Source organism: Pimephales promelas, chromosome 5, assembly GCF_988280905.1.
Source record: "Pimephales promelas chromosome 5, fPimPro1.hap1.1, whole genome shotgun sequence".
Lineage (NCBI taxonomy): Eukaryota > Metazoa > Chordata > Actinopteri > Cypriniformes > Leuciscidae > Pimephales > Pimephales promelas.
This window is the reverse complement of record NC_142773.1, coordinates 36,965,105-36,978,276: the sequence shown is the minus strand read 5'-3', so window position 1 is coordinate 36,978,276 and position 13,172 is coordinate 36,965,105. Positions and strand designations below refer to the sequence as shown.

General features: G+C 37.4%; 1 protein-coding gene across 8 annotated transcripts in view; it reads right to left on the bottom strand.

The window, feature by feature from the left end:
• kmt2cb (lysine (K)-specific methyltransferase 2Cb) overlaps positions 1–8,527 on the bottom strand; it is a 118,912-nt gene extending 110,385 nt beyond the window's left edge. For 5 of the 8 annotated variants that reach the window (XM_039677727.2, XM_089131421.1, XM_089131424.1 and 2 more), the window contains exons 1-2: positions 7,728–8,525; positions 4,854–5,036 (exon numbers count right to left, since the gene is read on the bottom strand). In XM_039677727.2, the coding sequence (XP_039533661.2) occupies positions 4,854–5,035 (182 nt within the window). In that variant the 5' untranslated portion in view covers position 5,036; positions 7,728–8,525. Of the gene's footprint in view, positions 1–4,853; positions 5,037–7,727 lie in introns of all 8 variants that reach the window. The other 3 variants (XM_089131420.1, XM_089131422.1, XM_039677731.2) reach the window with 2 other exon arrangements.
• Between the last annotated feature and the right edge of the window lie 4,645 nt (positions 8,528–13,172).

Here is a 13,172-nt window from a genome sequence, read left to right as displayed (position 1 = left end):
AGAGGTCATAGAGACACATGCAGCAAAACCTTCAGAACCATAGACCACATGTCCGGGTTTACGAAGCTAGTTGAAGCTATCAGGTGAATGATCACGACATCTAGAGAACATGTAAAGACAAAAATAAAGATTTCATCATCAATGATTTAATTTAACAGCTGTGATCATTTTTTTTATTTGGAATATGTATATATATGGATCATTTTATCACTTGTTAGGCACCAAGGTAGCCAGTCATTAATGGACTGGTCATTAATCTGTCATTCATAATGCACTTTTGGATCGGTTTGGTATGTGTACCTTTAGAGTAAATCTCTTACTGCTATTCAAATCGTTTGGATGGAGGTACCATAGGAATGAATTGTGTAAATGCCCAACCCCAAGATGACTTAGTAGGCCTCTGTTACAGTAGTAGACAGAGAATTAAATATGCATCACAATTCCCAGACAGCCAAACATCATCTCCGTCTGGATGAGGGAACATGAAAATGTCCTATCTAAACGAACGGAGCAATAAAGTCAACAGGAAAAGCCATTCGGAAACAATATTACTTCCGTACTTCCATATGTGAAACAGCAAATTCAACTAGACAAAAGATTTGATTAAAATATGACAACATGACAATGCTGATGCAATTCATGTAGGTACAAATTCATAAACCTCATTTAGGACCGACAGCTGTGATGTCATCTAGTATCCACATGCAATAGCGAGTCATGTGTCACTACGCAATGCTGATGTCGTTTGCTTTAAAATCCTGTATTGGCTCTGCAAATCATCTAATGTCACAGGTAAAATAAAAATCAACCTGCAACACACGTTTAAGATTAAGTACATTTGTGTAAATGTGCATACACATTGGTATTGGTCTATGCTTTTGAAAAAAAAAAAAAAAAAAAAAAAAAAAGATAACATAGAAACTGCATGGTCCATTTAGGCACGCTCTGCACCCAACCCCCAAGCCCAGAAACCTATAACTTATCCCCATGATCCCACCAGAGAGTGTGTGTGTGTGTGTGTGAGAGAGAGAGAGAGAGAGAGAGAGAGAGAGAGAGAGAGAGAGAGAGAGAGAGAGAGAGAGAGAGAGAGAGAGAGTGCGTGTGTGTAACTGTTTTGGAAAGTAGAGCCAACACACAAGTACAGTATAATACCTGGAGTGGAGTTTCATGCAATGGATTTCAAAGACTGGATTCTGTGAAGCAAACCAATCCGATGGTTTCCTTTCAAAAATATGGGACCGAATTCAATTAAATCCTTAGAGGACCACTAAACTGAAGTACACAACAAAAGAAAATGGAAAACAATCAACTGAAGAATTCCTTTACTTGCGGTGTTTGCCAAGGCAAGCCTCGCTATTTCTATTAGGATTTGAACAAACCAAAAACATTTGTCCTGCACTGTTTGTGGTAGAGAGACATGGATGACACCTCTAAATATGCGGTTTGTTGCGCTATTATAGTGGTCAGAGTTCTTGGTGGACGAGTGAAAAACCCCATAGACTTACATTGAATGTGGAATTTTATTCTTTAGGGTTGGATCTGTTGTCTTGGGCTAGTAAGCAAAGCATCAGCCTTGTATTACCTTAGCAACTGCATAGTAACCACCTACAATACCATAGCATCATGGTGGCAGCTTTTTCTCAGGTATAGGGGGTGGGTGGTATGACTGAAACATTATGGCAAAGCAATTTTATATAAGTTAAGGTATATATAACTAGTCACTGAATTTTGTTGGAAATGTAACCCATTTTTTAGGTATTACATAACCATGAATTATAATTTATTTTTAAGTGATCTATTATACTTTGCAAAGCATTATAGCCATGTTTTTCCTCCAGGTCCTGATGCCCAATGCGCTTTTCAATGACGTACGGTTTCTGAGCGTGGAAAATGCTACATATACACACCTCACTTACAAATAAAATGTCCTTATTTTAAATAAATTTCAAGTTTCTTTTATTTGGAAGTTTATGGACATCGAGCACAAGTTTGACATCTTCACATTTCTGAAAGACTTTCACAAAAAAAAATAATATTTATGAACATGAAATTATCCATATTTAAATGTCGATGTAAAATAGCTGGCATAAGCACAACTGTGATGATGTGACCACATGAATTTTATATTAATACACCTCCATTTAAAAAAATTGTAGCAGAAAATGATAAGTAACTGGAATAAGTTCAATTTTAAAATCTATTAACGTAGAAAAACAGTATTTCTCTTTTTACTGTATTTTGTTCAAATAAATGCATCCTCAGTCAATCGTATCAACCCCAATTTACGATTGAATGGTAGTGCATGTCCTCAAGTTGTGACGTTGGCCAACCATAAACAACCAAAAAATACACGAACGGACAACTATGATGCACAACACTAGCAATGTCTTCAGAAAAAAGCAAAAATCTTGTTATTTCAACTGTTTTATGCAAGAACCATAGCAAAAGAACAGATTGCAGACATTTGAATGGTATGTATTAGGAGATTTCTTCTTTTTAAAGGGATACTCCACTTTTTTTTTGGAAATAGGCTCATTTTACCACTCCCCCAGAGTTAAACAGTTGAGTTTTACCGTTTTCGAATCCATTCAGACGATTTTCTGATATTTAGAAGAATATCAGTAACCAGACAGTTTCTGGTCTCATTGACTTCCATAGTAGGAAAAAATATATACTATGGTAGTCAGTGAGACCAGAAACTGTCTGGTTACTGATATTCTAAATATCAGAAAATCGGCTGAATGGATTCGAAAAATGGTAAAACTCGACTGTTTAACTCTGGGGGAGTGGTAAAATGAGCCTATTTCCCCAAAAAAGTGGAGTATCCCTTTAAGAAGATGATTTTGTGAGATACATTAATGAAAGCACCTTGCATCAGACTGTCCCACTGACATTCACAACTTACACAGTCATAGTAAAGCTCCTAAGCTGACAGAGGCACCTGTGCTTTTCATTTCAAAGACTACTATATAATTAATCCCCTCAGGAAAAATGCCAAGCACCTCCCCTCCATTTAGACTGTTATCTGAGTCAAGAAAGATGCACCTACTCTTCTCAAATGCAGTTGTGAAACAGAGGAAGTCTGCCAGGATTACCGTTCAAAAACTGCTTCGGTACATTCAATGGATTCTGGTTAGCCTAAAGTCCCATCCTGGATCAAGATGCCAGTCAGGCAAACAGGTGCTTCTCTTTAATGTGTTTTATGGGTAAATAGCTGAAGGGCTCAGAGGGGTTAATTGAACGCACCGTCATTTAAAGCGGCCTGTCAGAGAGAGCTATCAGAGCAGATGTGTCCATGAAGCTAAAGAAGGAGGGCTTTTCATGAATCAAAATTTAACACCATGCCTACACTGGACATAAGCGGTGCATCAAAACTAGAATGTTCCCATTATAAATCAACAAAGACGTCTATCATGGATAGCGCCCATCGTGGCGTAAAACGTGCATTCTATGCGAAGTGCTGCACTGCTAAACCTTCTATGTTATTTGTAGCATACATCTGAAATAAAATGTGTAATGTTTTTAGGTATTCAGACTATGCACCGATTTTGAGAATCTGGCTAATAGCAATTAGCTAAAAATAAAAAATAAGCACACACAAAATTAGTCCATTTAAAGGGGTGATGAACTGAGAAATCAAATTTTCCTTGAGCTTTTGACATCTAAGAGGTCATCATATAATAAAGAATGTCATGTAAGTTTCAGAACTGAAAACGTCCTGGGGTGCGTTTCCAGAAAGCATCGTTAGCCAACTATGGTCCCAAGTTCCATCGTTAACAATAGAGTTCAATGGAAATTGCGACCAACTTCGGGAAACGCACCCCTGGTTAGTCCAATAAAAGCTTTTATTGACACCAGGCTCAGCAAATGACTCGTTTTTCAAAGTGAGGAACTATGACGTCAAAGAGGATAAAACACCACCCCCGCAGAAGAAGATCAACGCCTACTTCAACACGGCCAGTTTAGCCCCGCCCACCGATTCGTGCATTACACACATAGGTAAATAACATAGGCCTACCTCGTGATGACAAACCGGGTCGAGAGTGAAACTCATTATAATATGCAAAACTGTTATCCACTCACAGCAGTGGGCGTTTACTTCCAAGTCTTCAGTGCGAGACGCCCATAAAAACCAAGCGTTTTTTGAGCTAGGCTCAAAACTAGGGTAGAAAATAGCCTATTATTCATTTTGATGTTTTTTAATGTAAAAACCTAGCGAACGTCATACGTTGACCTCAGAAAGCAATATAAAAAAAATTAAAAAGCCAGTTCATGACCCCTTTAAATGCTACAAGTGAATTTAGGCAACACAAAATTAAGTACAGAATGAAAATGTCTTTGTTTTGTGATTAGTTTTAACAGTATTATTGAATTATTGGCGTTTATCACAGATTTTAAGTTTAAGTCATCATTAGTTGACGGAAAGGTCATCTTAATGGAAAAATAATAATTCAATAAAAAATAATGTCAGCAATGTTTTGCCTTTCAACCACCTTGCTCCATGCTGAAACATAACACACACTTTTTATGATTTTTGATAATTTTTTTTTTACTTAAAAAAATAACCTATTTTATTTTTACACCAACAGATTTCCTTTTTTTTTTTTTAATGAGACACACAAACTCAAAACTGATTGGTCCGTAGTTGATAAAAAAGTGACACGCAGCCTAAATGCCATTAATGTTGACAGCCAAGTTTACGTTGCTTCCAGCAGACATAGAGTTAGACCAACTGGATGAATTTCATAAGATCCGTATCTTATATGACCAATAATCAACATTTCTTTGTAAAGACATTTAGATCGCTATTCAGATGAATAAAAACAGCACCTCAGAAGTTTAATTAAACTTACTTCTTTCTCTGTCTGGGCACAGATGGAAGTGTTGTTGCCGTGGATAATGCGTCCTTACGAGGGCGGCCCCGGGGCCGCTTATCCGTGGGGGCCGGACTTCCAGTGGGAGTGGCCCCAGAGCTGCTAGGAGGTGGCGAGGGTCCTTTGTCAGAGGGGTCCAGACTTTTCTCCTCTGATGACATTCTGTGAAAGAGATGTGAACACATACTACATTATTTTCACAAATAAGCATATCACATCATAAATGTATGTTATCCTATAGGCTGAAAAAAATTGTACATTTCCAGAAAAGCTTTCAACATAGCACGTTTTCCAGCTCAGCAGCAGATTTACACCTTCAAAAGACAACATTCTCCAACCAGTGAGGTTTTATTTCTGATTATATATAAAAAAAAACTGGTAATGCAGGAGAAAATAATCCCTGAAGTTAATACTAAACCTATATTTTAATAAGCTTGTATAATTTGTTCATAGTGTGGACCGTGCAGTCTAACTCACAACTCCGCAAAAGTTCCATTAAAATTCAAAACAAGTGTTAGCACACTTTATTAATTCCAATAAAATCAATTCACACAATCCTATTAAGTTTTTTGCTACGCTAGACACATTTTTAGCACACATTTCCACCTATATTTAAGAGTGGCAAATATTATTTTTTAAATCATTATCAGTTATGCCATTTTTAAAGGGAAAGTTTAGCTTAAAAAAAAACATCTATCTCCTTAATGTTTTTGACTAGCATTGGACTTCACAATCCGATAAAAAGCAACCAGTTGAAAGCGACAGACTGACAGACCAATGTTTCGGTCATGTTGTTGTATTCTTTCTGAATGTTGTGCATATTGTTAGTTGTTGCTCTGCCGGATCCCCAGTGCTGACCCTTGTGCCTGCTCTGCGTGGTGCTTCTGCCAACCTGTCCACTCAGCTGACAAGGCATATTGCCAACGGGATGCTGTCTTTTCCGGGAACTACGTGGGATCCCTCCCTTGGTTGCGCTCATTGTATCCTGCCTTGAGTAAACAATTAGACCTCACATGGTTGAGTCAAGCCTTCAGTGAGGCCGTGCGCATTACCATTAGGGTGTACACACACATTGTCTGTGGTGGTGGCCATTTAAAAACCTTGTGGCAAGTGATTATTTTTTTATATAGATTTCGGATTTAAACTGGAAGCTGGGGGAGGGCATATTGAAGAAAACATCCCCTAATTGCAAACAGCCAATAGGCTTTAGTTTAAGTCACAGCTGAGAAGCATTATTTGCTATTGCTAGCCAAGTGTAGGCAATATTAGGGGAGGAATATTATCATTCCAGAGTGCATTTGATTGGACACACATTTGGATACACCCTTGTGTGCAAAATGACTCATCAATACTTTTTCACAGAAGAAAAACACTAGAAATGCATACATCTGCTAAATGTTTATTTGGTCAACTTGAAGCAAATGAGAAAGAAAAGAAAGTATCAACATATGGATCTAAAGGGCCGAGTCCATAGTCGACATCAGCCCACGGTTAACATCTGCAAGGATTTTTCTTAAGCTTCCAGGACAGAGTATGATGGAGGTAATACAAGGAAATTATAAAAGAGTACAAAAAAGAGAGAATTAAACCACAGCTGTATTAATGTCTTTAAGATTCATTTTGAGAATTGTAGTTTACAAATGCATCTCTACATGCAAATTAAAGTTTTCTGTTAATTAGACGCAAGGATAATGAACAGGTGTTTCTGACACACAACATGGTAGCAGCACCAGCTAATGCATTCACATGTGCATTATATTTGGGTCATATAACTGCATTAATGTATGCTGTTGTTTACACTTGATACTCCTGCATATTATGCAATTTCTCACCAGGGTTAATCTACATAAACTATAGCGTAAGCATTTCCCTAAAAATGTTATTGATGTGGTAACATCTAATCTAACTAGTTAAATTCAAGCAAAAAAAATATTTTATATGACTCAACCAACTTGACTACACTGTTACACCAACAATAGTCATTTTAAGTGTGAGATAAGGAAAAACAAATAGCCACAATCTATCTAAAAAAAATTCTAAGCCTATAGAGGACTTCTTTTAAAGTTATATAGAGTAGGCCTATATATATATATATGAGGAAATTATTAAATAACACAACACATACAGGAACCAGGGGATAGCCGTACTGAAACAACAGAAGCACACAAAGCAAGTGCTTCTTCACATGAGGGGGCATGTCCAGCTTTTTGCCTTTGTTCAGTTGTCTCCAGAGCTTTGTGTTTCAGAGCCTTACATACACAGGGTGCCAATAATACCATCGTGCCATGAAATACAAAGTACGTTGTCCCTACTTAATACTTTTTTTTATAGAATGGGCAAAAACAAGGACAAGCCGGCGACTTTAAATGAGAGAGGCGGATTTGCACTCTTCAGGGTAGTCCAAAGGCTAAACCTACCTGCATACAAAGTATCGGTGATGTCCAAAAATGCTCGCTCGGAAGATGATCATCGCGTGCAATGTAGTGTCAACTTAGATGTGATAGTGTTACAGAGGAAAGATGACTGTAAATGCGCCAGAAAGGCTATTTTGGATACAGTAGAGGCCTTGCAGCCCGGCTGATTAACTTGGAAACATTACTCAAGCTTGGAGAGTCACATCCATGCGGGAATCATGTAACGGGCCATTAAAGGCAGTGGACAGTAAAGATGCAGGACGTTTTTAAACACCTTTTGAATGATTTTAGAGTTAATGTAGTGGCTAGTGAGAGTACAAGCTGCACACTCGGTCGAAATCAAGTGTTCGCATGCAGAAAGGCGACAGAAACGACAAAAGCACTCGCAAATGGTGACGAGAAACACACACAACACACTCGTCGAACGATATTTACTTACCTTTTCGACCCTAGCAATTTTTATTTATTTCCTTCATGACAAGAACCGTCATATACGTGACATATAGTACTTTTGTTTAGTGTTTGTGGATGGCGCTGGGGGGGTTGGGTAGGAATACACCACTATTCCTCTGGAAAATAAGCCAGCGTGACAAAGCGATATCTTCGGCGATATTGAACACGTATTCCAGTAAAATCCACAGAAAAACTCTAATGTTTAATCCATAGGCAGAACGCATCCGATTTCCTTCGGTTTGAACGGATCACTTTTCTTTATTCCGCTTCATCCCACATCGCCAAATCCTCGCGGGTTACATCCCTCATCCGAAAACAAGCCATACCGACCGCTATCTGAGCTCCTGCGAGGCGATGACAGGAGCCGATCTCTGGACACATTCGGAGAAATACAGCCCAAAAATATCCCCAATTGGGGGAAAACCGAAAGCAGATTTCGCTTTCAATCCTGACGATTTCGATCAGCTCGCGGAGCAAGCTGCAAATTTCGAGCTATACTTTATTAACGCTAAACCCATCGAGATGGTATCCTTGCCTGGGTATTTACAATTTGTAGACGTACAAGACGACAATTACACGCGGCTGTAGATCGGGGAATGAAGTAAAACGTTACATTTCTGCATTAGTACAAATATTAAAGTTGTAGCTTGCACTCCATGGTAGCCATATTTGAGTGTAACGAATCACGCACTGTGAGCGACACCATGCTAAATAGTGCCACAACATTAGGCACGGCACTCAAAGGAACGACATCTTCTCATTTAGAAGTGCACATAATTATCATCCATAATAGCGTTAGAATGTATTTTTAAATAATATATTAGCCTGTTTACAAACGCCAGTGTAAAATAAAAATAATATAAACTGACCCTGCGGAGTGATATGTTGGAGCGCTCAGCAGGTGAGGCGACTTTTCTTTTTTTCTTTTTTTTAACACGCACAGAATTTCTGCAAAACGCGGAATGGACTATAGTAGGCTACTGGGACCGGTCGGCTGGTCTACACGGTCTCCTTTCGGGCCATGGGGTCATGTGGTTGTGTTCGACTGACTTAAGATGTATGGGTTTTTTTAAATAACAGTTTTAGCCTTCATTATGTATTTTCTTTCGACAGCTTTGTGGTTGACTCTAGGACGGACCAATGTTTAGATATTACTATATAATTACAACTTTGACTCCTATATGAGGTTTTCAGTCAAGTCAAAGTTTTTCAGAAATGTTTTTGCCTGAAACCTATTCAAAAACTTTAGAATATGGATAATAAGTATGTTCTCCAGCGAAAATTCTCATATATTTTCTATGACCTGTTTTCCTGTTTTTTTTTTTTCATGGCTTTTTTACTATATTCAGTATAAAGATTTTCAGTTATACTGCAGGTTCCCATTATTTTTGAGCAAAGTGACAAAGCTTAAATGCCTTTTTTGTAGCTTTTGTTGACTTTTTAAAAAGAAATCGTGAGAATTATTCACTGTGTATGACAACAAACCATGGTTTCCCTTATTAATTAATATATTAAAAATATTAATATTAATATTAAAAAATATCAGCTCATATTACAATAGGCTACTATGTTTATTTTCTTGTGTAAATGCTGCCCTTCCAGTTGCATTTGCAAATTGCTTAACAATAATTTGCTACCTAAACATGGCGACCTGAGAACAAATAGATCAGGCCAAATTACAGTGATTGGAAATATTTTTAAAAACAAAATGTTAAACATTTTGAAGTGACATGCAGCTTAAATTCCATAAATGTTGACTGCCAGTTTACGTGCTTTTAGCATAGACCAACTGGATGCATTTCACAAGGTTATTATCTTATAGGCCCATTACTTTCTACATTTGGGAGCAAAAACACTCCTTAAATCCAAAGTTTAATTTATCTTTTCCTTGTGCAAATACTAAAATCTTACAAATGAATCTTAAAAATGTGCATTACTTTGAATTAAAAATATACCATCATAAATTCAGATACATATTTATTATATTTACAATGGTGTGAAAGAGATCAAATATTAACAACCTTCAATTCCACATTTTCTCTGGTCAAGTCATTTTTTAACAAGTTGTTGACAGAAAACAGTTAATATGGAGCTCCACACTAGTTTTAAGACACTTTTAAAGTGCACTATACTCACCCATATGTAATAGAAAACATATTTTGTAATAAGAGAATACAACAGCCTGAATTACAACATTAGATTATATTTTTTTTAGATCAAAATTTTCTCTTTTTATCAGGTTATTTTCATGCATGGTTTTTGCCTCTTTACATACAGTATTGTATGTGTCTGACTTTAGATCTCAGTAGACAAGGTGATGCATGTTTCAGATTCTCACCAGAGAGGAAGGCTAATGCTGCATAATTATACCACAAAACAGACAAGTTCTCCCGTTTTGATTATTGTTTTTATTTAAGCTTTTTACAACAGGTTATAAGCAATGCAGTCCAATTTTAGATTACATCAATCAAAATGCAAACTGCAGAATAAATGGAAACCCAAAAGGCTAAATTTAATTTTATTTTGCAATGTGTTTTTATATCGTAGGCTATTTAAGTCCTCACAATTACTTTTTTTTTTTTTACTCCGAAGCGAAAATGAGCTTTCATATATGGTAATAGGGTGTATTGTGGTTTAAATAACTTCCTTCCTAAAGTGTCTGTCAGGGCTTAGTTTTTGCTCTGTGTTTCTGTAGGACTTTGAGGGTACATTTTACACGATAACGATGGAAGTGTTTCCTTTCCGTTTTTCACGTAAAGATGACAACGTTGTCATTTGTCAAAATGATCCCCGTTCACGCGGATTAGTGAAAAAGACTGGTGTATTCTGCTGCCAGGCCGGTAGTTGGCAAACTTTGTAAAGAAAAACGACATGTTTTTCACAAACTACATGCGCATGACTTTGCCGTTTTCACAAATTCACTTTTCTGTGCACTGTGACTATAACAGTAGGCTATCTTTTTCAAAAACTTGCACTTTGATACCCGTTTTTAAAATATTCGTTTTTAGGCAACCAAAATGCCATTGTCGTGTAAATGAACAGCCAAAACACTCCAAAAAAATAAAAATAAAATAACGTTCTCCGGTTTTAGTTGAAAATGGTGTGGTGTAAACAGAACCCGAGTTGGTTTGTCGTTGTTCATTGTTGGAGTTGTTATCCTATCAGTTTCCTTTGTATAATGTGTTCATTAGTTACCATGGTTTTGGCCATTTCCCTCATGTGTCGCACCTGTTTAATTAGTTAGCCTACCTGTTTGTTTCTATTAGTGTTTTCCCATGTGTAAATAAATCCCAGTTTGTTCAGTTCTTCATCTTGAATTGTTTATGCTGCCATGTGGTTTTCCCCTATGATTTTCTTCAGTTTGGATTATCTTTGTTTTTGTTTAATATTAAAGTGTTGCAAGGGCCATAGGGGGCCCTCAGAGCCATTGGGCCCTAGAATCTACACCACCTTTCACCCCTTCAGCGACAGCCCTGAGTGCTGAAATTAGATCCCCTTTCTTGTTTTGACTGACCTGCACAGCTTTTTTTTAATCCAAAAACATGATAAAAAAAAAACTTTCGATTAAGCTAAAAATGTGTCTACAAGGTGTCTATAAAGAAGATTAGCCCACAGATGCAAAATTGGCATGCAACTATAAAAATTAAACATTGGTAAATATAAAAACATAAAAATTTGAATTGACATAGAACAGATATATGGTTGTGAAATATGTTGATAAGAGCCTTTTTGCAAAGTTATTACCACCTTACTTGGCCAGGGGGCAGTGTGACACTGTATACTATTTCTTGAATGTGATGGAGGAGAAAACTTTCTGCATTTGTAGATTTTCAAAAAATGTATTTGATTTATAAGCAGTTTAGTTCATGGACATGGCCACAGACACGGACACTCGGGCACGCACACACACACACACACACACACACACACACACACACACATCTGTTTAAAAGAAGTTGTATAAACTGTGCTGTGAAATGTAATTAAATGTTTTTAAGTGATCTCTCTTTGAAAAATATAAAATATGGTTTCAAAGAGAAAACATTCAAGTATTGTATTGCAGTTGATTACATCAATGTTATTGTGGTACTGTGCTTAATCAGCCTGATGTTAGAGTTGACAATCATTTGTTCGTCTGTCACAGTAAAAACAGCATGTCATTATAAATGTTTGACAAAGCAGACAGGGACTGTATCTAAACGGCAGATGTTAAACATCAAATTTCCAACTTAAATTGTTATAAATCTTGAATAATTTGGAGCACAGACTTAAGTGTGGCAGACTTGGCAGATGTGCTAAAACAAAGTGTGTTAAGAGGTTAAGTATTGGGATGATTTTAGAAAAGCTGTATTATATTCAGGGGGCTGTATTACAGAAACATCTTGTCAGGGGTTGATGAAGACATGGGGTGAGGAACATGAGGTGAGGACATTTTACTTGATGAAAAAAACATTTTTGAGCTTGAGTGGCCTCCTGGTCAGGCTATGGGGTAAGAGCGGACTCTGGTTATTGACTGGGCTCTGGGGCTGGAGTGGACTCTGGAGCAGGCTCATGGCTTATGTGTCTGTTCCAGAGTCCAGACACATAATTGCTGCAATTTCTAGTGAAAGGACCCCATCTTCGATCATGCCCAAACTGACAGGAAGAGCTTGCTCTTGAACTCTCTTTGGGATTTCACTCACTGGATTGGAATCGACTCAGAAATTTTACTCACTGGAACAGACTCAGGGATTTCAGTCCCTGGAACAGACTAGGAGATTTCACTCACTGGATAGACATAATTTTATTATAGACTTTGTAGTACTGGTATTCAAATTGTCAGTGTGGGTTTTGTTGTGATTCCTGTCTTGTGTAGACTTTTGTTATTTCCTGTTCTGTGCCGTGTTTGTAGTCCTTTGTAGTTTTTCTTGTTTATTAGTCTTCCCAGGTGTTTCTGATTAGCCATGCCCCCTTGTTGTCTTGTTTAGCTTGTTTGCCTTTGTTTTTAAGCCCTGTGTCTAGTTCAGTCTTTGTGAGTTCTATGTTGAATGTTGACGAATCCAGTTATTCGAACCCTTGAATCCTTGTTGACGAACCCTATAGTCTGAATCTTTGTCTAGTTCAAGTTTATTTCATAAACACTGCTGCACGTGGATCCTGCTTCCTGCTTCTGCATCTGCTTCAGCCGCAGCGTAACACAAATGTTCACATCCAGTGAGAATAGGACCACATGAATCCATTGAGAATGCACCCTCAGTAAAGAGCCCAATCTGTGAGCATGAAGCCAATGCTTATCATCAAACACCAGGAGGCAGAAGATGCTGTAAAATTGGGTTGGTTTTCTGTCCTTTACTAAACAACCAAAATATGAAGCCTCTTCGCCTCAGAAGAATAAAGGTGGAAATGTTTTCTAGTGGATAAAGACTGGATTTGCTTCCAGATTTTACATTAG